Source organism: Pithys albifrons, chromosome 1 (assembly GCF_047495875.1).
Source record: "Pithys albifrons albifrons isolate INPA30051 chromosome 1, PitAlb_v1, whole genome shotgun sequence".
In the NCBI taxonomy this organism is placed as follows: domain Eukaryota; kingdom Metazoa; phylum Chordata; class Aves; order Passeriformes; family Thamnophilidae; genus Pithys; species Pithys albifrons.
In genome coordinates this window covers 80,394,760-80,418,431 of record NC_092458.1, presented here as the reverse complement: position 1 = coordinate 80,418,431, position 23,672 = coordinate 80,394,760, and the positions used below count along the sequence as shown (strand labels likewise).

At 38.2% G+C, this 23,672-nt stretch overlaps 1 protein-coding gene across 23 annotated transcripts in view; it reads left to right on the top strand.

Moving 5' to 3' along the window:
• DLG2 (discs large MAGUK scaffold protein 2) overlaps positions 1–23,672 on the top strand; it is a 1,023,852-nt gene that overhangs the window by 985,613 nt on the left and 14,567 nt on the right. For 17 of the 23 annotated variants that reach the window (XM_071556365.1, XM_071556356.1, XM_071556345.1 and 14 more), the window contains one exon: positions 11,638–11,737. In XM_071556365.1, coding sequence (XP_071412466.1) covers positions 11,638–11,737 — 100 coding nt within the window. Of the gene's footprint in view, positions 1–11,637; positions 11,738–12,630; positions 12,677–23,672 lie in introns of all 23 variants that reach the window. The other 6 variants (XM_071556374.1, XM_071556416.1, XM_071556485.1 and 3 more) reach the window with 1 other exon arrangement.

Sequence of the window (23,672 nt, the reverse complement as noted above, 5' to 3'; positions counted from 1 at the left end):
TTCAGCCTGAATGAAAGTAGCCTTTCATTTTCTAATCCTAAAACCTACCATTTTGGGGGGCTTTTCAGACTTTTTACTGAATAAAAAAAGTGTCAAATGATGGAAATGTTAGGGAGTGAAAAGAGATGAGCCAGTCAACTGCTTTTTTTCTTAACTATTGTAATTACAACAGGTCTTTCACAAGACAAAAATAGAACCTTTTGCTTTTCTCCCTGTCAGATCAATACACTTTCTTGACTGTCTCTTGAAAATATTTTTACGGTCAAAACCATAGCTCTTTGAAAGATCTTTAGCAAAGATCTTTTACTAATATTCAGGGATGTTGCCTGTTTTCAGAGAAGTGTTGGAATATCTGGAAACATAATGTTTAAGTAAAACTTAATTTTATACAGAGGACTGGGTTTTTTATTTCAGTTTTGATTTTAATTTCATATTTGACCAGTGAATCCACAATACTGTCTTATGGACAAATACTCAATTTCATTTCCCAATGAAATGAAAGTCATGTCTTGCACAATCTCTCAATTTTTAATGTGTGTGTCAGGGTGCAGGGAACTCTTCAGCCCATGTGTACTGGGGAGCATTTCCAGATGGGTGCCTGCCCTAATAAGGCTGCTTAGCAGGATGCCAAGCAGATGAGTTGCCTGCCAAGAAAAGGGGCTGCCCCATTCCTTCAAAATCCCTCCCTCATCAGCAGTGCAGGTCCTGGGTGTGGGTGTAACCCACACCATATTGTTCCATCACTACCCATTAGGTTTTTTTCTATTTCCTTAGCTTGTCATCCAAAGTTCTTTTCACATTCCAGTCAGATCACCTACATCACACTTAGCTGGCGTCTTCAAGTGCCTCCGAATTCATTTATTGTGACAGTCAGAAGCTAGATAGCATTTCATAATATTTCTTATGAGCAGATTCTGTTTACAGATAACACTGCCCTGTCTGCAATGCGAGGTCATCCTCTTGCTTTATTGTCATTTTAGCAACACTGCACTGAGGCATGAAATAAAAAAGCAAAACTTGACTGAGGTAGCAAATTCTGTATTGTGGAGTAAGCAAAACTCTCTGCAGACTTCATGCACCTCTCCTCCACGTGCCTAAATCCAATGACTGACATAGGACACCTCAGCAATTTATTAAGTATTTGGGGAAAAAAACAAAACAAACAAATAAACCACACCAAAAAAACCTACACAAACACACACCAAAAAAAAAAAAACCAAACCACCACCTATTTCCACACAACTTATGCTCTTGAAAATCATTATATTTTCAGCTCCTGTCATCACATCAGAGCAAAACTAGTTTATAGGAACCTCAGTGGCCACTGAGTCTAACCCCTGCTCTGAGAGTGTCTTCTGTAACTTCTTTCTGTCTTCCAGATTTGTCTAATCTCTGCCACGACAGATATTTCATATTCTTCCTGAACAGCCCACTTCAGTGCTTCACCCTTCTCATCATTAGAAATGGCTAAAGTGCTGCAGTTTAGGCCTGTTGTTATTTCTTCTTCTATGACTGGATTATTTGTCTTCATTGTCACTGAGCAGAACCTGCGGTCACACCTGCCCTGGTCTCCGGTTCAGCCACTATGCTGAGGGTTCACCATGGCAGATTTCAGTGTGTCAATGCACAGAAAAAGGCAATAATCTCAGTTGAATCCCCGATTCTCAGAGAGAAATATAACAGTGTATTAGACTGTCTATACTCTTTGCCTAATGAAGACTTTTTCTAACATCAGTATTTTACTAGGCTTAAGTTTTTTAAGTATAAAGCTTCACCACTTTTATGCAGAAGCAATTCTGTAGTCCATCATCTAAAAGTTTTCCACCTTTTCAGCGGATTTTGACCAACTTTTCTTTGCACTTATTTTCTAAAGATACTTGAAACAATGAATGGATTTCCTAAAGTAATTGTTACTGGGGCAAAATTAAAAACACCCACAACCTCAGTACATTCAAAAAGCTGCTGATTTGGAGAGCCTGTAGTTTACAGGATCATCCTTCTGAGGGAGACTGAGAGGAGACATCATAGCATTCTACAACTTCCTCACAACAGGAAGCAGAGGGACAGATACTGATCTCTTCTCTGTGATGCCAGTGACAGAACTCAAGGGTACAGCATGAAGTTGTGTCAGGGAAGGTTTAGGTTGAATATTAGGGAAGGATTCTTCGCACAGAGGGTGGTTGGGCACTGGAACAGGCTCCCCAGGGAAGTGGTCACAACACCAAGCCTGACAGAGGTCAAGTGTTCGGACAGTACTCTCAGGCACATGGTGTGCTTGGGGCTGTTCTGTGCAGGGCCAGGGGTTGAACTCAGCGGTCATTGTGGGTCCCTTCCAGCTCAGGATATTCTATGATTCTATGATTTTCTCTCTGTTAGAGAGAAAATTCTGTCAAAAGCTGTAAAACCTCCAAAACAGAGGTAGCATTGGGTGTCATAGAAGCATCAGATCTCAACATCGTTCCTGTTTGTGGAACAGCTTGTTTCTGGGAGAAGACAACTTCTCCCCATATCAGAGGAAAGGCTGGATCTCATTTGTCAAGCTCCCCTTGCTCTTTCATGCATTTTCATATCCTCCACAACTCTGTCTTCATGCTTCATGATAGCTGGAGCTGATGCCAGGCAGTAAATCCTGGCTCCACTTTTGGACTGACCCGAGCCTGCATTATTGGACTGTCGTGACCATTCTCCTTGAGCTGAACACTTTCTACTCAGCATTTCTCAAAGGTACATTAGAAATACTGCTGTCATCAGCATCAACTTCACTCATGTGCCGAAGTAATCAAATGAAATTTAAATATAAAACAGCACATAGCCAGGGAAATTTTACTGTACAGTGTCTCATTGCTCCAGGACATCTCGAGGCACTCCACAGAGACATGCAGTAATTTAATAATAATCCCTGTTGGTCCCAGGTCACAGTCAAAAATAAAGGAAAACAAGTGAGTCTTCAGTTTTAATTTATGTCATGGTAGCAGTGTTAACTCTGGCAGGGAACTGGTATGCCTTAAGGAATCTGGTTTTTTTAAAAAGTGAAATATTTTTTGAAATTATTAAAAATGCTATCAGATCAAATTTGAGGCTTTTACTCAGCTGAGATGAAGAAATACGTTTCCATAGCACTCTTTGAAAAATCCAATAGAAATATTTGAAAGAATTTATTTCAATTTGAAAAGAATTACTGAAGTAAAAATCTTTGGGTCTCTTTTCCATTTTTCATTTTATTGAGTAGTACAAATTCTAAATATCTGCAATTTGTAAGCATAATGGAGTAGAGTAGAAACAGAAATAAAGGATTTGTGGTTGAATTTATCCAAATGATGAAAAATATTTCTGCCTATTGGCAGCTTGTCAGTGAAAGAAAATAATAATAGAGTAATTTTTAATTAATTATCAATACAAATACATTTAATTTTTAGACTTTACAGCTTTTTTATCCTGATACTTGTGTGGAGTTTTATTTATAGGGTCATACCGTTTCTTAGATGGCCATAATATTAGGGACTGTAATATCTGCTTTTTCTCTCCCACTAGATGTTTTTGCCATCCCTGCTTAGGTAAGAGAATTGCTGAGGAGAGTCACTGACATAAACATACATAGCAACGTTTAAATCGGTCACAGATTAAATATAACAGCATGTAAATTTGCTAGCACAGGTAAAATACCAAAGTTTACAGCTGAGAGTTAATTGTTTTTCTTCTAAGCTGTTCCAGCAGAAATTTGTGCTGAGTTTAACTTTGTGTGTGTGCTATTCTTGTAACTTGCTGTGTAATACCCTGAATTAAATGGTAGGAAATTTGCATATATGTATAGATAATGCCATAGTTATTTTGCTTTTCTTCTAAAAAATTAGTTGAAAAGACAAATTTACAGTATTGGCAATAGGGATGTCAAAGGGTTTGAAAGAGAACAAAGATTTCTTCTAGTAAGATTTTACACAAAGTTCCAGAAGTGTTTAGTTAAGTGTTAACACTCATCCAGAAGAGACACATTCTGTATTTCACGTCTTCCTTTCTGGCTCACTTATATTTAATCACCTCAGTGATGATTGACTTAGTGACTCACAGGGCATGTTTGGAAGGTTATAGGGACACAGGAACTGCCAACCTGGATCAAAGAAAGTCCTTCTAACTTGATAAGCTGACTGGGAGACTGGTCATGTGAGATTCATCACTGGAAGATGGAGGAGCTTCACCTCCTACACAGACCTCAAACCAGTCTCTTAGAGATTGGCTTTGGTTTTGTTTGCCATTGCCTTTATTTATTATAACTTTAACCATAAAGCCTAAATAAATCAATACCTTAAATGAAAACCATGAGCCTGGTATGATTCACAGGTGTGAATCCTGAGCCAGACCTTTGCCATAATTCAACTTGCTACAGCAGTCACCTGGGAGTACAAATACTCTGACTCAAAAGGGAATTTCAAAAGATTATCTTATCCAATTATCTTCCCTTAAGTAGTTTGAAAGCATGTAGGTATTTTAAATCTTTCTCCACTACTTCTTCACAAAATAAGAGGAATAAAGGTCTTTATGCAACTTATTTTTATACAATGGTCCATTTAATGCAGTAGTTTGTGCTTGCACAAGGGCATAGCACTTGATTGCATAAATTATTCCACAAAAAGTGATGATAAAGGAGTAATTTGGGGGATTTTATAGCACAGAAAACCAAGACCTTCTGTGTCTTTGTTACATTATTTCAATTTCATTTTAAAACCTAAAGAAACACCAGCAGTTAATGGGAATCAGAGTTATGAAAAAGATTTAAGAAAATACCTGATCAAAAGTGAGTAATGAAGATCAAGTGAGTAAAAGTCCTACAGTATACCATAGGAAAACCTGCAGGTCTGGCCTGGTGATCAGGCACTCCTAGAATTTTGCCAAGTGCACACCAATTCTACTGTTGATCTCTGGAGCTCTTTCAACATCATTGTCACACAAAGGATGCTGGGACAGGTTCACATGTGCAAAGATTTATTAGTGGAATCAGTAGCTGATGACATACATCAGCTCTAACAGGGAAAGTTACTTTTGGGGAAAAAGTACTGGACAGAGTAGAGGAGCATTTGGGACAGCATTGCCAAACATCCAATACAATTTCTGACTCCAGTTAAGAGACTTGAGGAAAGAGAGGAGGACCTTTACACTGCCCATATGGCTCCAGTGAGCACGGTGAGGTCCAAGCCCACACTGGACTGCAGCACGACTCTGTGATGGCTGAGTCTGTGAGCATCTCCTCACAGAAACAGAGATGTTAGAGCTGGGAGAGGCTTGCTGTTTCGTTCTTTTCCTTTCACCACCTCCTTCTCTCCAGGCACTGCGGTGTTATTCCCCACAGTACTTAAGACTAGCAGATTTGTCTTAAAGGTGAAAAAATTATCTAGGCTTTTTCACTCCCTTGGGGCAGATTATTCTGCATCCAAATTGATTTCACTGTCAAGGAGCTTTCTTATTTTCACACTATTCATTTCAGTGCTGCTTTTTGAACAATTCCTTCCCACTATCTTTGTGTACAACCTTCAGATACGTGTAAATGACCTTGGCTGTCATCTATGCAAGTTTTGATGCTGATGTTTCAATCCTGATAACAACAATGCCATGCAAGTTAACATAGATGAGTACTCCCTTCATACCATGCACCAATTTAAATACATGTTTGCAGAACTGGAAATACTATTTTTACATGCCTTCTTGAAATTCTATTCATCCTTCTGTTCCCCTGGTAGTTTGTGTTATTTTCAGCTGTTGTTTTGTTAGAAATTAAAATTGAGTTGCTGGCTGACAAGTGGCAATAAGTCAGTCATAAGAACAGATTATTAAAATTTCATATTCATAAATAATAAGCCACACTACTCTTGTCTGGAGAAGCTCTACAGCATGGAGTTTTTAATCAGGCTTGTACTTTTTCTTTTTGGATTGCCAGTACACAAATCTCCCTGCAGCTTCACAGGAAAACTAATCATGCAGAGTTATCTTCATCTAAGCTTCTTTTCACCCAGTTTGTTCTCACTTATCGAAAGAGATCATGGTGTAAAAATCCAATAAAGAATTACTGTAGCCCAGGCATTTTTTTTCCCAACACTTGAAGCATCTAAGAAAATTTAAGGCTGAATTTAACAGACTAGGGATGCCCTTCCCCTTGCATCTCATAAAAAGACATAGGGAAGTTGGCAACTGTTGCTTGCCAGCATATAACTGTGTGTTCAGTCTGAGAATGAAACATCTATGTCTTAAAGAATATCCAATGTGGTCACCATACAAACAGGCTTACTAACCACTAACAACTCCTTAAGCTTACCTTCTGCATGTCTGCACAGACATTGTGAAGTGCCTTCTCTGTGTGAACCCAGTCCATGGCCAAGTTTGTGGTTACACCAGTAAAGCAAGAATGGCTCAATAGCATTAGCTTTCCTCTAGACTTGATCAAATCATCTAACATCAGTATACTTCATTCTTCATAAAAGAAAATACCATGGCCTTATCAATAGTGTCCACCAGGTCATAGTGTAGGCAAAGTGACTTTAGGAGGTCAGTGCCATGGTCCGGGTATTGCAGATGGGACAGTGAGTCAGAATGTGCCAAAGGGAGTTTCGATCCCTGTCCCTCAGACCATGCTATCTGCAACTGCTTCTCACATAAAGCAAATAGACTTACACAGGATTCCCTTCTCAAATTTGTCCTGGCAACTTCAAATTCATCATGTGCTTGGGATTGCCAGATGAAAAAGCCTACTATAAAAGCAGATATATTTGAAAGGATAAATAGCACTGAGAATCTGCTACAGTACAAAAGTCTTCTCTCTTGTGTCAGTGCAGCTTTCTGGTATGATGAGAGAGATCTAAAATGTAGGGGTTTAAGAGTTTTTGAGTACCCAAACCTTTATTAAAATCAGTGTTCAAATCAGTAAAAGAATGTCCGTCAGACAAAAGGCATCAATTAAATATAGAGAAAAGGATTGCAGACACACACTGTTGATAATAAATTTTGTAAGATTTTTGTAGAATGCTGTGTAAGGGCTTTTCATTTAACTTGGGCGAAAACCAAGTATTAAAGGAAAATAATAATAAAAAAACTCCACATGGCAGATGAGTAGCAGTAAAATTAATTTCTCATATACACTACTAGACCACTCTTGGAACAAAACTGACATACATAGAAACTAGGTTAAAGCATAGCTCAAATCTGCCTAAAAATAGATAGTATGTGAAATTCATCTACACCCTGTAAAAACGAATTTCACAGCCACTGCTCTGGAACAGCTTTCTCTCAGGTGATCCCTGAACACTGGTTCCCAGCCCATGACTGAGGATTAGTCTTGGTTGAATGAAATACCAGAAGAAAGCATTCCAAAGTAGTTGGGAGTTTATAGGCTTTTAAGAGATCGAGTTGCTGCTAGAGAAACATAAAAAATCTTTCCCCAACATATTAGACTCTTCTGCAAACATATAGAGGACAACCTCTGTCAAGAGCACATTTTTAAAACTGAAAAATTTGCAAAGAAGCTTAAAGTAAACAACAATGTAGTTGCCTATCACAGTATGGTGCCACTATCAAATCGCTGAGACAGTTTTTTTGTGGTGTTTAAAGCTATAAAGCAAATTTCAAAATTGTATTGTTTATTTAATGTTACATGAAAATTTGCTTTACAAACCACTATCCTATTAGCTGATGAGTAACATGTATATGGCTGTTGTGCCTGGGGAAAAGCACATAGAATACAAAACTGTTGTTGACACAAAAAAGTACTGGAGTAAGTTCCTGAGAAGAAACACAAAGTAGTTTAATGTCTGTCACAACCAGGGGAGGTTGGTGTGTGCAATCCAGGCTTACATAACTGGGGACATGTGGGGATACATGGTCAAGCAAGAGTGCATATCACAATAATTTTCCTTGGCTTCTTCAAAATACAGTCTATGCCTAAGTAGTATCAAATAAGAATTCAAGCCAGACATTGGTGAAAGATTTTTTCCACCTTTTTTTCTGAGAAGAAACTCTTTTTCATCACAATTCAGATTTTATGAATGATGTCACTGTTCTGTTGTCAAACAGTACTTGAAAATGTCATTTACTTTTTAGTCTTTGGCACTTGTCTACTCAAACTGACTGCTAATGCCAGTTCCTAAGTTAATGGTAATCTGTGAGAACTGAGGGCAGTGACATATGAAAGTAATCTATTGTGCAGGTTTTTCACTGTGTCTGAAATGCCTGAGTCATTTCCCATTACAGGTTTTTACAGCATTCATGGCAACAGACTTGTGACTTATACAGGAATCCATCTTCAGGCACTTTTTCACTGACTTTCAGAAACTCTGCCTGTATAAATGTTGTTGAATCAAGCCATGATTACTGTAACAGTTTCAATTCCAGTTGCTTACAACTTTTGCATCAGGTGGAGAGATGTAGGCAAATACCTCTGTCTCCTTTATCCTACGTCTGTTTCCCAGCTTTCAAGAAGCATAGGGAGCCTATGGCTCCAGAGTGTTTGAAAGATCTCAAATTTTCCATTGTATAGAAGTAAAATTTCTCAAACATACATCTGGGTTTTATAGGCAGTTAAATGCCTCCCTGACATCTGATCCTATCAGATCTCGGAAGCTAAGCAGGGTCAGCCCCGGATTAGTACTTGGATGGGAGACCTCCTGGGAAATGCCGGGTGCTGTAGGTTCTAGTCCTGAGGACTTCAATGTCACTGTCCAAGCTCGCTCGGCTGTGGCAGATGAACCTCAGGACTGAAACGGTGGGGCCAGTTCTGCGCACGCTGAGCCTCACCTAAAATCCACTGCGCAGGCTGGAAGGGCACACCCACGTGGGGACAGCCCTTCCCAAATCTTCATTCGCGAAGCCGAGCCACACATCTGGGTTTTGCAGTTTAACCTTGCCACAATTCCTCATATGCATTATCCTTTCTTTAAAAAAGAAAATACACACTCAGTGTTGGTCTCTACTTCTCCACCAATGGAGCAAAATCTGGAATTAACACAGTGTGTGAATTAAAAATATGTTTTTATCCTGTATGACTCCCTCTTCTCTCTTTGCCAAGCCCCTTGTCTCTATATATTAGCGATATAAATTGTGATATATCTGTAAGAAGCATTTTGATGGGTGCCTGCAGGATTTTGTATCCTTAAGGTGGAGACCAATCCACAGAGTTCAATCCTATTTATATTGCATACAAAACCAAAGTCAAGGCTCCTGTCTTTGGTTTCTTGTGAGGAAACATTCACTTAATGTACCAGAAAATAAACACTTGGTAAGCCCATTCAGTTAATACCAAGGACCAGTTATTTTTATAAGTTTTCAGAATCAGACCAATTTTAGTGTTTTATAAGAGTTTACAGTTTTAAATATAAATCCTCTGACTACACTATGATAGTATATATGATCATTAACATGAATATACACATTTTTTAATCTGTAGAAATATTACCACATGCATAAACACATTTTGTTGCGGATACTAATATAAATAGAGTCGGCTTTATTTGAGGAACAAGGCTTTTTACAGGTGTAAATGCAGTGACATACTTGCACATAATAGTCACCTGCTATGAATTACCAGATTTGACCATCCAAATTAAAATGGAACATCATATTAAAAAAGCAACCAAGTACTTGAAACTTCAAAAGGAGAAAAAGTTTCTATAACACTACAGTATATCTGTCTAAGTTGGGATACGCTGTTAAATCATGCATAAGTGTGAAAAAATATATGGTTTTCTGGTGAAAATGTACTTTCTAATGTTTTTACTTTAGACTGTTGGGGAAAAAAATTGAAAAAGAATATATGTTATTTTTCATATAATCTCTGTGAAACACAGTATATTTATTTATCATTTTGATATCATTCTCTTGAATTCCAAAGTGAAATGGCATTCTGTAATGAAGTGATTGTCATTTTAAACCCCCTTTGCTTTTTGAGGTGTTAATTTTTCTATATATTTTTCTCTTTAAAAGTGTAATGCCAATAGTAATACTATGTCAAATTCAGATGAATTGTGACAGACAACATTTTCACAAACAGAAATTTTAACATGCTACATTCCTTTCTTTGGAAAAATAAAAGAAATTATCACAGAAAACACATTTTAATTTAATTATATCCTATAGGTCATTAAAGTGATGTAATGTGCATGTCAGTCCTCCTTTCATCCACAGATTACTTTAATCCTTCATGCACTTTTTTTTTCCTCTGGCTTTCATATTTGCTTTGTTTTGAAGTTGCATGCTGTCTGGATTATTTGTGCATGACCTCCACATTAATTTCACATTGAATGTTTACATAATCTGAGAGGTTTTCATGGATCATTTATTCTACATGTGCATTTTTCCTTTGTTTTCAGTTACTAAACTTTAAATATGCTTGAAACGTAAAAGTGGCATGAAACTTTTGTGACACGAGTATACAACTATTTTAATGGAGATTTTGAGTACATATCTTTCAGAAATACGTATTTTAAACTGCATATTATACTGTGCTTCCAAAATGTAAGAAAATAAATTATGTTCTGAGACTCTAAATATATGCCATATCAGAATTGAAGCCAAACATTGGTTATATTCAGTTCAAGCAATGACAAACACGTGAGATTGGTCATTTAAATGATTTAAGGAAGTCTCTGCTCTGTTGGAGGTGATCATTTGCAAAGTCCTGTGTCTGTGCATTTTATATGTTCAGTGTAAGACACACTATAGGACATTGACTGACAACACAGATCACTTCAGACAAACACTATCTGCAGCTCTGCATAGGTGCCCTCTAGAAATGCCAGCTTCTTTCAATTGATTGTATAGGGACCCTATGCCTCATTTAGTATCTGAAATAAATGTCCCTGTTAGGCATATCCTGCTTTTACATAGGACAGTGCTGTAAGACCTTGCAATTGTCTGTGAAGTAAAAAAATTTATTGTGTAAAAAATCTCCAATTTCTTTCATATTAATTCCTCATTCGAAGAATTAAATCAATATATGTTGCTCAACATGCAATGAAATACTGCTTATCAGCAGAATTCCATTTCTAAATCACATAAAGGTATATACAGAGGAATCTAATGAGTAAAATATATGTGTATAAAATAAAACGAAATTATCCATTTTTTTAATTACGCCCAAAAAAAGCATTAAAACACACTTAAGAAGCTGTCAGTTAAGTGCTCAAATAAGAAAATCATGTAATCAACAGAAGCTACCAGTAAAGAATCTTTTATTTTTATTGGCACGAAGCTGATTCTACATACTATAAGCAAATCAAAGGGCTACTTTACAGCCTGTTCTTTTCAGCTAGTTAATTAATTCTGTGGACAGTCTGCTATGATTAAAGATGCGTAGCTTAATCTCAAAGCATGCTGAACTGTCTGTAGTGCTTCATCTGAACAAGCCAAACACGATAGTTTCCAAGTAAGGAACTGAAGATTATGGCTTGAGAGCTCTGGAATCAAATCAATCCAGTCTCCAGGGGCTTTCCCTTCAGCCTGCAGATCTCACCACAACCAGCTCTGATTCTTGCAGCCACTTGTGTTGTACTGATTTGAGTCACTACAGTTCTCTCCACTTTTACAAACTAGTTGTTTTGTCAGCATGAGTGTGACAACAATTAGACGTCCCTGTTTTTGCCCCATGCCTTTTCTCCTTCACAGTCATTCAATGACAAGCGTAAAAAGAACTTCATCTTTTCACGAAAATTCCCATTCTACAAGAGCAAGGAGCAGAGTGAGCAGGAAACAAGTGATCCAGAACGTAAGTAACCTCTTGGAGACGATGTCACATGCAGCAGCACATAAAATGGGTGACACGCATGATACCAGTATCCCACACATCTAGGCAAAATCTGTCGTAGGCAGGCAGGAGAGGTATTACTACTGTGACCAATGTATGACTGCAGTTTGGATCCAGCCAGTCCTTCCATTCCTGGAAATACCATTTTCAGAAGAATAAAGTAGTGACCTTAACTTTTGGAAGCGCAAATGTGGCTCCTCAAAATGGTTGTGGTACCTATCATAAATCCAAACTTGTCTCTCAGAAATATTCCCAGATCACAGTCGGCTCAAAATAAGGCAAATTTTATTTCTTTCACGATACTAAACTAAAATATTACTTTTCAAAAGGTCTGTTCTAACATCTTTTTTTGCCTTTGACATCCTCCAAGTGGATTGCCATGGGCAGCTTCACTGATAGTTCAACAATTAAATGAAGCAACCATGCTAACAGCTGAAAGAATTAAATCAGATCTTGGAATGTGTACTTTCACAAGCATTTACTGCTTACTTAAATTATATAGAGAACTGGCGTTATTAAAAATGTATGCTAGTTCTAAGCCCAAATATTCTTCTTTTTTCCTTAATAATTGTCTCATAAATTTATCCAGTGAGGATAGTTTCTGTAACTTTATTTATCTGGTTGTTCCTTCTTCCTCACAGCTCCAAAAGGCATGTGTCACGGTCACTGTCTCTTATTGGCTGAATTCCCATAGAACATGGGTCTAAATTTGTTTCAGAAACAAAAGGCAGGGATCCAGATTGCTCAATCAACATGGTCAGTCATGGTAGTATCCATTTCAACTCCACTGACTTCTTCCTTCCTCTTCTGCGGCTGTTCCTTTCTCATTGCTCTCTCTGGGGACTTCCGTGCAGGACATCCCCGGATTAGGTGACGACGGTTATGGAACAAAGACTCTGAGTAAGTTCCCAGGAATGGTCACTGTAAACCCTTTTTTGTTTTGTTTTGTTTTGGCTTCTGTTTCTTCTCTGAGGACCCTCCACTCCTAGCATGCACAAGATAAGAGTTTTATTTGTTACCCAGCTGTGAATGCATTAAAAATGTTTCAATCGTTTCGTTCTGCATGACGGTATTAAATAACATACAGTGTATCAAGCAGACACTTTCACTTCTTTTGTAATAACTCCTTTTGTTTCTGACAGTATGTTATTGTTCCCATCATGGCAGTTCTGTAGAGTAGCATACCTAGAGCGTGTTTTGCTGCCTAGGCTGTTCTCTTGAGCAACAATTCCTCCCTCTCCATCTAAAGGGAAAGTTAAACATTTTAACATGATCGCATCCTGAGGAGATCAACAGAAAATTAGATTATGCTGTTGCTTCTGCATTTTCAGCTTTTTGCATGGGAGTGTTTGCTACTTTGCTGGATTTTAGATTAGTATTTGTTATTAATGGAAGAAGTCATTTGCAGGCTAGAGAAGACCATGCATTCTTCAAAGCTAATTTTGGACCCATTTCACCATTAGCAACCTATTCTCTGTCATGCAACCTTAATCAATTTCTTTTTCTGAGGCAGCAATCCTGTCTCAAGACTTGGCATTGCAGAATGTTTAATGTGTCAGATCATTGCTCAGAAACAATTTTCCTTCCTCAAAATTCAGACCATAAAAACTGTATAGAATGAAATACTTGAAGCTGATTTCTACATGTTTAACTACGTTATATTCTGTATCCAGAGCTAAATAATTTAAAGAAAATGCCACTTGCATGTGTTTGGCTGCTTCTTCCTCAGTTCTTCTTCCTTTTCTTAAGCACTAATTGGAGCAAAATGTGAATGTTAATGCTGCATTGCCTACTGTTTTGTTTGTGCTTTTCAATTGCAGGAATGCACATCCATATACACAGTTTTGGAGATCATTCTGTTTCTGACTAATTTGTTGAAGGGACATTTTAATGGTTTAATTTTAAGCCATGCAATAGCTCACAATTCAAAGATGAAAGCTTCATCTCTTGTACAAGGAAGAACAGTTCTGCAAGACTGGTTTTGTCAGTGATAGACAGCAAATGCCACTGCCACCTGAATTTTAACCATTCTGTGATCATTTAAGTGTCATAGCAGCTCATTAGCAAGAAATGCGGATCCTTCCCTGCTAGAGAAAATGAAAATACTTTTGATCTGATAAGCCTCCTGAATATCTGTGTCCTTACAAAGACATATCTCCATAACATCCAACCATTTGAAAGGTAACTAAATTCTTCAAATTGACGTAGGTCAAAATAGCACAGAGGTATTATGTAGGCTCTAGTTCCTCTATTAATATTGCTCTTAGTTTTCAATTACTGACAAACCTATAGACATTCCCACCCATCCACATTTTATTAATATTCAATTCAAACATATTTTTAATGACAGTTCTTACTATGAAGGATATTTTTTCTTTTTTAATAAAGTTCTTCAGTGTCCTGTATACATATTAGCTTGAGATAAAACTTGTTAATTTGCTAGGAAAGATCTGGAAGTCAACATGCTGTTTTCTTCAAAATGTAAGTTTATTTTTTTAAGCTTCTTCCTAAGCCCAAGATCAAGGTTTTCCATTAATTTTTTTTTGTCAGATATCATCCCCTCTCATTTCTGCTGCTCCGGAAGCCCCATTATTCCCAGTCAATGAATCCTAAACTATTAGATTGGCATATGGGGGAAATGCAGCACCTGGCAGAGAATAGAAGGTCTTAGCACTGCTCCTGTCTTTCTCATTAACCCAAAGTGCTCCCAGACTGTGTAGCCATTATGCCATTGTTTTCCAAATGTCCCAGACCAGCAAAAAAGTTTTAAAGTCAAATGATCTTCCAGGTGCAAACTAATCAGCATTTCTACCAGAGATACTATTAAAACCACTGTTTAATATGGTCCTGCAGACCTCCTGGCGATCATATAGCGTGGTCTTAGTGACCATACATAATCTGCTGACTATAATTTTGAAACAGCAACATTACATGATACAGATTACACCTTCCTTTCAAGAATATGATAATAGAAACAGGACATCTGACATGACAAACCACAACACTGACCCATCATGGTAGTTCTTATATTCCTGTTCACTCATCCAGTCTGGTCTTGTGAAGGTTTTAATACTCCAGTTCAAATCCTGAGCCTAGACAATGACTGGAAAAAGACTTTTTTCTTTTCCTTTCCATTGGACAGAGTAAAATATATACAGTTACAATATTTGATATCAAAATCAAAACCACTTTCATGTTAAAGTGTTAACCCTTTGGGATCATGCACAGTGATTACAGACAGACACAGGTTAGAAGTTTAGAAGTTTAGCAAGAAGAGTTTCAATGCATTAATGATGATTAACGATGCCCATTACTGATGGTGAAAAATATGAGTAGACACTCAGATTTCATGAAATTACTCAAGATGTCCAGTGAGATACAAGTTGACCATAATATACATTGAAATTAAATTATCTGAGGTATCATTTACTGTCTCATCAGGAAAAGACACAGCTTTGACATGACACATATCACTACCTAATACACATAGTCTCTTCCTGAAATGCCACAAGAGAGAAAGCTTTCATTTTACCTCTGTAAATTATCTGAGCATTTTCAGGTGATGTCACTGCACAGTTTTTATTTCTTCTCTGCATAAATACCTTTGCATGATTGTGGCAGTTCTTTTAAGTTTCTGCAGCTCTGTGGTGCTTGGTTATGTTCTTTAATTTGCTGTACTGTTCTTGCAGAACATGTTTCTTCTAATGCCAGCGATAGTGAAAGTAGCTACAGTAAGTTACTGCTTTCATTAGAGTCCTTTTACTTTGCATTGCTTATTCTGTTTGTTTCTTTTATTTTGTTTCTCTCCTTGCTACTCTTTTGTTAATGTTAAAAAGGCAGTTGCAGCAAATGGCTTGGAATTCAAATTTATAACCACATCTGGAATACAAAGCTGTAAAAGAAAACTGGCAACCTTTATAAGAGAAGGTTGCTATTTGTGATGTATTCTGGGACATAAAACTAAACCTGGCATTGGGTAGCCTATGAAAGTCAGGATTATCTGATTTAGTGGCAAAGGATTGCTTCAGTGGAGAGGGGGAAGTTTCTTGATGGTCTTTAAGAGTAAAATTATTCCGTAGCTGTAGTCAAATCTGCAAAAGGCAAACTTTTTACAAGGTTACAATTTTTACTTGCATTTCTGCATGCCTTCTGTATGAAGGGCTAAGAAATAATCCTAGAAATTTTTGAGCCTGTAGTTTTGACAGCACAGATTTCCTAATGCATATTGCAGTCTTAAAAAAAGAAAAAAAAGGTAAGATAGGCCTTTACCACTTAGGCACTGCCACTGCATGTCACTGATATCCTGTAGGTGGAGGTCCCAACCCTGTAACCTGGTTTGACTGGATTTACAGACTCCATGGGATCATGTAACGAAGAGGCAGATTGTATGTTCTGGGTAATTCTTAGTAATGACCAAACAGAAAAAAACCCCAAGACATTAATTAAATTACTAGAAATGTAATAAAATGTACCTAAAATGACAGGTTGTTAGGTAAATCACCCAGTTGTTTAATTTTTTCAAGCCATTTGCTTAACAAATCAAGTTTTCCACCAGTCACTCAGCACTTGTGCTAAGCACCCACATGCATTCAGGTAATCAATGGTATCATACATCATATTTACTAGTCTTGGTATAACACATAGCAGTTGAGCTCTTTTGATAAACACTGGTTTGTTTCAGTAAAACAGCTAACCTCACGCTGTTCAGAAATGGTAAATTAGTTTGTATTCTCTTGTATTGCAAAGGTTTCCTTGGAAAGCAATTGCCAGAGTCACAAGAAAACAGTAGATACTCTTGAATTGCCAAGATCCAATTCTGAACCATTTTATTTTTAATGTGCCCTCTACTTAGGAGGAGAGGAGGATTTTATGGTTGAAATATATGGTGCTCTTTCTAGACTGACTTACAATCAGGAATGAGTCAAAAGGTTAAATTTTCAAAAGTTTGCATGAGTCAAATCTCACCCAGGTCTGTATATTTCAGAGTGAGCTCAGGGTACAAGCCCAGAGGAGAATCTAAGGTGATGAGCTGTCCCAAACAGCAGGTTTAATAGGAGAGCTTAGTTTCAGCCTAACATTTGGGGTATGTCCACAAAACTAGTTACCAAATTTGATCATAAGATAGGCCAGGTAGCTAGTTCTTTGTTGGCTTTGTAATGGCTTGAAACAAAGTACGTTTTGAGGTGCAAGAAAGGTAAGAGAAATGGTTTGGGAAAGTTAGCTGGGTCATAGATATTTGGAGGGAAAAGTTGTGTTGGAGTAGCAACTACCCATGGCAGTCACTGTCCTTCTAGAGTGGTTTGCACCTGGGCAAGCTCCTGCCTCACCCCAGCAGCGTCCAGTGTGCATCCTGTTGGCTGTGTCTCCCCACACATTACTGGCATGTCCAATGACTGCTGCCTAGTGGAGAAGAAGCAAGCAGGGATTTCTTCTCTTCCCACAGGACAACTATGCAATTTAGAAGCAGAGGAAACCCATCTTAGATTATGCCAAATGAAAGTGGTTTAAAAACACAGGGCCTGGTGCCCAAAGGGCCTGATTTTATTTGCTAAAGACTCATGGGTGCTACATTGCAAAGTTGTTCTTTAGTGTGATTCAGTGTCACTTGGAGGATAACCTGTGTGTTCAAGGTGAGGCACTACAAGTTATTTTACCAGTACACCATCATGTGTGTTGACTTGCAAACTCATCTCGCCCTCAGTCTGTGCTCTGATGAAGTGGAACATACTGAGAGGACAAAAAAAATGAAGCTGGAAAATTCAAGGGCAGCCAATAGCAAACTGCTGGAGGAATCAAGGCATTTGCATGGTGCTGTGACCCTGTCCCTTTTCCGTTCCCCCAGCAAATGAGAAGGAAGAAAGGGATTGCCTGTGCCACTGCTTTCTGAACTGTGGTTAGTTTGGGCATAGTGGCTGGAAAGCTGCCAGAGAGAAAAGGACTTGAGAGTGCTGGTCAACAGCAGGTGAACATGAGCCAGCAGTGTGACCAGGTGGCCAAGAAGGGCAATGGCATCCTGGACTGTACCAGCAACAGTGTGACAGCAGGACCAGGGCAGTGATGGTCCCTCTGTATTCGGCACTGGTGAGGCTGTACCTAAAATCCTGTGTTCTGTTCTGGGCCCCTCATTACAAGAAAGACATTGACATGCTGGAGCATGTCCAGAGAAAGGCAATGGATCTGGGGAAGGGTCTGGAGCACAAATGTTATGAGGAGCAGCTGAAAAGAGGTTGTAGTGAGGTGGGGTCAGTATCTTCTTCCAGTTAACAAGCAACAGGAAGAGGAAATGGCCTCAAGTTGCACCAGGAACGGTTTAGACTGGATAGTAGAGAAAATTTCTCCATTGAAAGGATTATTGAACATTGGAGTAGGATGCCCATGGACGTGGTTAAGTCTTCTAAGGGATTTAGAAGACATGCTCAGGGTCATGGTTATTGTGACTTGTCAAATTTGGACTTGTCTTTTCCAATTTAAATGATTCTCTGCTTCTGTGGTGTCGCAGGTTTGGCCTAGCTTCTTGCCAAACCTGGACTGCCCTCTCCCTCCCCCTTGAGTCCCCGTAGCAAAGGAAAAAAAACTGAAAAAAACTGAAAAGAGAAGAACTCAAAAGAAACTGAACCGAATTAAAAAGGAATTATATTTTCCTGACATTTGCAAACACATATATACAATGTGTACACACCACGTAGGACCCCACCCCCCAGGGAAAAGGGAAAAAGGGGAAAAAACAAACCAAACAACTTGTTAACCAGAAAAGAGGAAGAAACAAAACCAAACCTAAATAAATGAAACAGACAAATGCAATTAAAGGAGAACAAGCATGAAATGATCTCACGCACGTCCCAGGCCAGGAACACCACAAGAACAGAACAGACCATCCAGGCTTCTCCCACACCCAGCTCCCCGGAAGAAGGAAAACTAAACTCCTCCTCTGTTACGTGGAAAACACGTGTGGAATACTTGTGATGTCTGCTTCCTTAGTTACACCTAGTTACTGAGGAAGCCATGGATCAAAACCATTACATGTGGTTTTATGAAATCAGCAATTCACACCTTGGCCAGCACAAGGAAAATGTTTGTGAGTAAGAAATGACTGGCAAGTACTGGGTGTTCTCCTGCAGACCTTCATACTTGTCCCTATAAAAACAGGCCAGTTGGAGTCCAGAGTGAGGTGTTCTGCATTTTTTCTAGTGTATCTCTGGCAATTGTTTTAACACATTTCTCTAACTTTTGCTTCTAACGATGAGAACCTAGTGAAAAGTAGCTAGTGCCAAATTCTATACTACTTGATCATTCCTAGAACCATTCCAAACCATGGATGTTAAAAGCTTCTAAGGGGTGTCCAGGCTGTTTCATAGAGGGGTTACAAATCAACTGGGCTTTTATAGGAGGTATTTTCACGCGTTCATAGTTTTTTAGAAAAATATATTGCTTAAAAAGTTGAGTGTTTGGCTAAAGTATTGCTTATGCCTCCAGGGTTAAAAAATTAGCATTTGAACAGAAGTCAGATACTTCTTATTTCAAAATAATTATATAATTGAAAGTCCTCTTATGTGGTCTCAAGAGAAAATTCTTTGGCCGCTTCTTAGCAACAAGGCTGTTGCAGAAAATAAAACAGATTTCTTCTGCCAGTGCCCTCAACACTGGGTTTGTTATGAACAAAAGAGCTGGAGCCAACAGTGAGATTTTCTTTATCCCAACAGGTAATCTTCAGCTCCATTAACTTCAGGGGGAACCACAGACACATTTGAGAGTCAAATCTGACCCTTTATTAATAAAAAAATATTTTCGAAGCAGGAACAAATGCTAGCTTATCTTACAGAGACTGTGTTATCACATAACTGCTGCTGAATCACAGGACCATTCTATTATGAAGTCTATAACTATGTTAGTTTATTTGCTCCTGTTCCCAGCAGTAAATCCCAGTTTGCAGAGTGGTATATCAAGTCCTGGTCTAGCAGAAAGTTGTACTTTTTGTGATAAGGATACACAGAGCAAATTTTGACTTATCCCTGAACCAGTTGATTAAACCATGATTCAAAGTTTATTTTGAGCCCTGTAACTTAAAATGTTCTGATTTCTTTTTCAAATCAAGCTTATAAGGACATATTTTTACCATGGGCTCATCAGTTTTTATTTTGTGAGACATGATTTTCATAATGGCCATGAATTGCAAGTTTCTCTCCTGCACATGTCTTGTAATGCTCTTACACGTAGGTCAGTAAAGGTTTTTACAGCTGTCATCAAAATTACATCCACATTACTGCATGTGTTTAGCCTAATTGTATAACTGGCTGTAATTGCACCAATTACCTAGAGAGGCAATACATAACTAAAAGTTAAAAATAAGAAAAATGTTAGAAACAAAAATTTTTGCCCTCTGTCAGCAAATCAGCACGTCACTCTTCTAATGAGATTTGAAGATGCAGAGCAAGGTTAAAGTAGTTCTGATTATTACACTAGGCTACTGATTAATAAGGACACTTACGCTGGCTCCCCAGAAATACTGTGTTATTCAGATATACTCAAATTGGCACAAGTATTGAAGTTCCATTTCATACCCACACAGCTATATTAATCTTAAACGTATAGTGGCCATATATGACTTTTCAGTCATAAATTCATTCTCAAACTGATGATCTTTTTACATATTGGATTTTTAGCCTTTCATAGCTATCAACATATTTCCAAAAATCTTGTGTTTATTCACATAAGGGATTTTGAACCAAATAGAGGATGGGATATTGACTGCTCAGTGCAGTTTGTGCAGATAAAACAAAGCAAGAAATTGATCTCTCCAAGATGTTGCAAGTACAACTCAGGTAATTCAGACATTAGCTCAAAACCTAAATAGATGGTGACTGAAAAATAAGCCTTCTTTGATTTTAGATCCAGCTGAGCAACAAAATTCAGGCAAGAACTCAAAAATTAAATTCATTTCACCCATCTACAAGTATTTCATAAGTGTATTGATAGTAACCACCACCATCAATTTTAATGAACCCAAAAATTCTCTTTGATTTTTCTAAAATCATAAATAACTTTTCATTGTTTTCGCTAGTACTACTTTTCTGTTAGTCACCTCCTTAGATCCATTTACAGAGTTTTTCATGTACAGACAATAATAGGACGCCAAAATCCATGGATTCCCACTGCATGATGTGTGTGATGAGGGAGGGTGTTTGTTCATGTGGTGGCTGCACCATGAAAGCTCACAGAAGCTCTCCTGCCCCATTACCCACGTGATGGGTGCAGTTATGCCAGCATTGTGGAGGTTCTGGATGCTGTGGCAAGAAATTAGGAAATGGAGCCTTTTTATGGGTTACATGAAACTGGTCTACATTGAAACTGGTCTGGAGTCTTTCACAAGCTCTCTGACAACTAATTAGAAAGGAAAAACAGAGGCATCACATTAAATCCACTTCAGGGCTACCCATTTGAAACCCTATAAAAGCCTTTGATTGAATTTAGTCGTCCTTACAAAACTTATCTGGCTGCACAGGACCTCTCTGCCCAGTTTGTAGAGACTATGAGTTATAACAAACTCCAGGTTATTCTTCTCTGCCTGAGCATGAGAAATCACCACCAGGCAAACCAAGAACAAAGGGAAGCAGGGAGTGGTTCTGGGAAAGTGAAAGCCCTCCAATAATTTTGCTCATAAGTATATTACATTAAGGAAAGTTTCCTCTTTCTTTTTTTCTCTTTTCATATTTATTTTATTTTATTTTTGACTCAATGGCATTTTACTGAAGGGATCATGCCAAAATCCTACAGAAAGGTCTTTTGCTTTTCCCTCCTTTTGTTTTATCTGTTAAATATCATGAAGATTTCCGGGACCAATACAGCCAACCTGTGCTAATTAAGCCATTAATGTGAGTGGTAAATGAGGCTTAGGCAAATGATAAATAAGAGCCTGTGTCCTGCTGGATTTCACACTGTGTCACACACCTCAAAGCCATTGCAAGGTTATAGCAATCCGATTATTGATTAACTCTAGACCTCTTCATTATGCTTAATACTATATGGACTGCTTCAAAACCATGTAGTACTGACTGTGTAGAGATCATTAAAAAACACCATCTGGTACAGTTAACATGCATAGTAGCCTCTGAGGACCTACAGGATTTTTTTTCTGGACAGTACTTGCCAGGATTTTATTCACTTAAAAATCTAAGCTTCCTGAGTCCTTTTTCCAGTAAAGAAAAGTAGTGGAATTGTTGAAGCTTTCCTCCACACTTGCATTGAGTCTGGAACTCAGGGCTGAAGAGCCTTACCTCAGGAAGATGTCTGTCTTTAAGTCCCTTTGCATCAACAGTCAGCCTCAAAGTTACTCCTTACTTGATGCTACCCTTTCCAATAGCTTAAAATTACAGCACAGTTTGAGTAGGCTGGAGAATTTTTCTTTGTCTTCAGTATGGCCACAGCTTCAAAAGCATTTTGTAAAACAACAGGCTTATTTGTCTCCATAGCCCATTCCCTACTGATAGTGCGGATGTAGCAACAACTTTAACATGTAGGTATGTCTGCCAGACACTGGGTAAAAAAGAAGGTAAAATCTGTCCAGGCTTATCAATGCTGGTTATAAATCTTTGACTAAACCAAATATTAGTTCATAGGGAAAAAAAATGAACAATAGTGTCACAGTGATTGTCTGTTTTCTGTAAGTTGCTATTGACAGTCACTCCCATGAGATTCTGCTGTTTAAATGCAGGTGTCTGCATCTGACCTTTCTGTTTAAGTGTTGTTGTGGGACAATGGAGACAAACACACCTTTCTGACTTTTTCTCTCATCACACAGTAGACGTCTAAAATGGGTTAGATGACTCATGTCTTAGAACAAGCCCTTGCCTGTTTGTAGGCAGTCATTGGCTCCAAAGGGTACCTGGGGACTAGCTTAGACACCTCAGCTCATACCTCAGGTTTCTGAAACAGCTGCAATAAAACCCCTGCTGTGAATCTGTATGCCATTGAAACAAATATTTTCAACTTTAGGATTATATTCATACAAACAGACTCCCTCCACATGGCTGGTACATAATGGCTTCATCACCCACCCCGAGATTGGCTTTCAGAGGCTATTGAAAACTGCAGCCTTGGTCTCTGTGCAATGCGGGGAAAGCATTGCAGGAGCATCCTTGTCCAGCCTGGAGAGTGAATCATTTCACCTCCAGTGGAGTGAGACATCCTGACTTTTACATCACCCCTAAAATTTCCAGAGAAACTTAGGGGAAAATAATACATCTGATGCATGAAAACTACTATAAAATAATTATATTTTTTTAAGTTTACAAAAAGCCAAAGTTAGTGATTACAATATCAAATATTTTCAAATAGAGAAGAAAATCCATTATTTACACTCCTCAGACATTATATGGCTCATGGTGTGGGGATTCAGGTTAAGATTAAACCACAAAAAGGTTTGTACCATCTTGGGAGCTAGGCATTGCATCCAACACAAAGCTTAATAATATAGTTAATGGTACCTCAAGGGTGAGTCAGTCAGCAGTCAGACTACTTCAGGGTGATGTGTGCCCACCTCTAAATCCTACATATACAATTCCATCAGGCATCAGGTAGCAGTTTTCCCATGTATGTGCATACTTTGGTTTGGCAGGACCCCACCAGGACAATGTAACACAGGCTCAACGTGCATGAAAGCAGATAAAATGAGGGTAACCCTGTATATTTTATAAAGCACTGGTATGCCTCGTGATACTCTTTCTTCTGTAGTATCTAAACTAGTTGCAAAATGCCATCTGTGGATCTTCTGCAAGACAAACCCTGAACTAAGTAAAAATAAAATCATCATTTTAAGCTTTGCTAAGTCTAAATCATATTTAGAATTTACCAGATCCCTCACATGGTACCAAGTATGTGGCAGTGACCCAGAAAGAGAAAT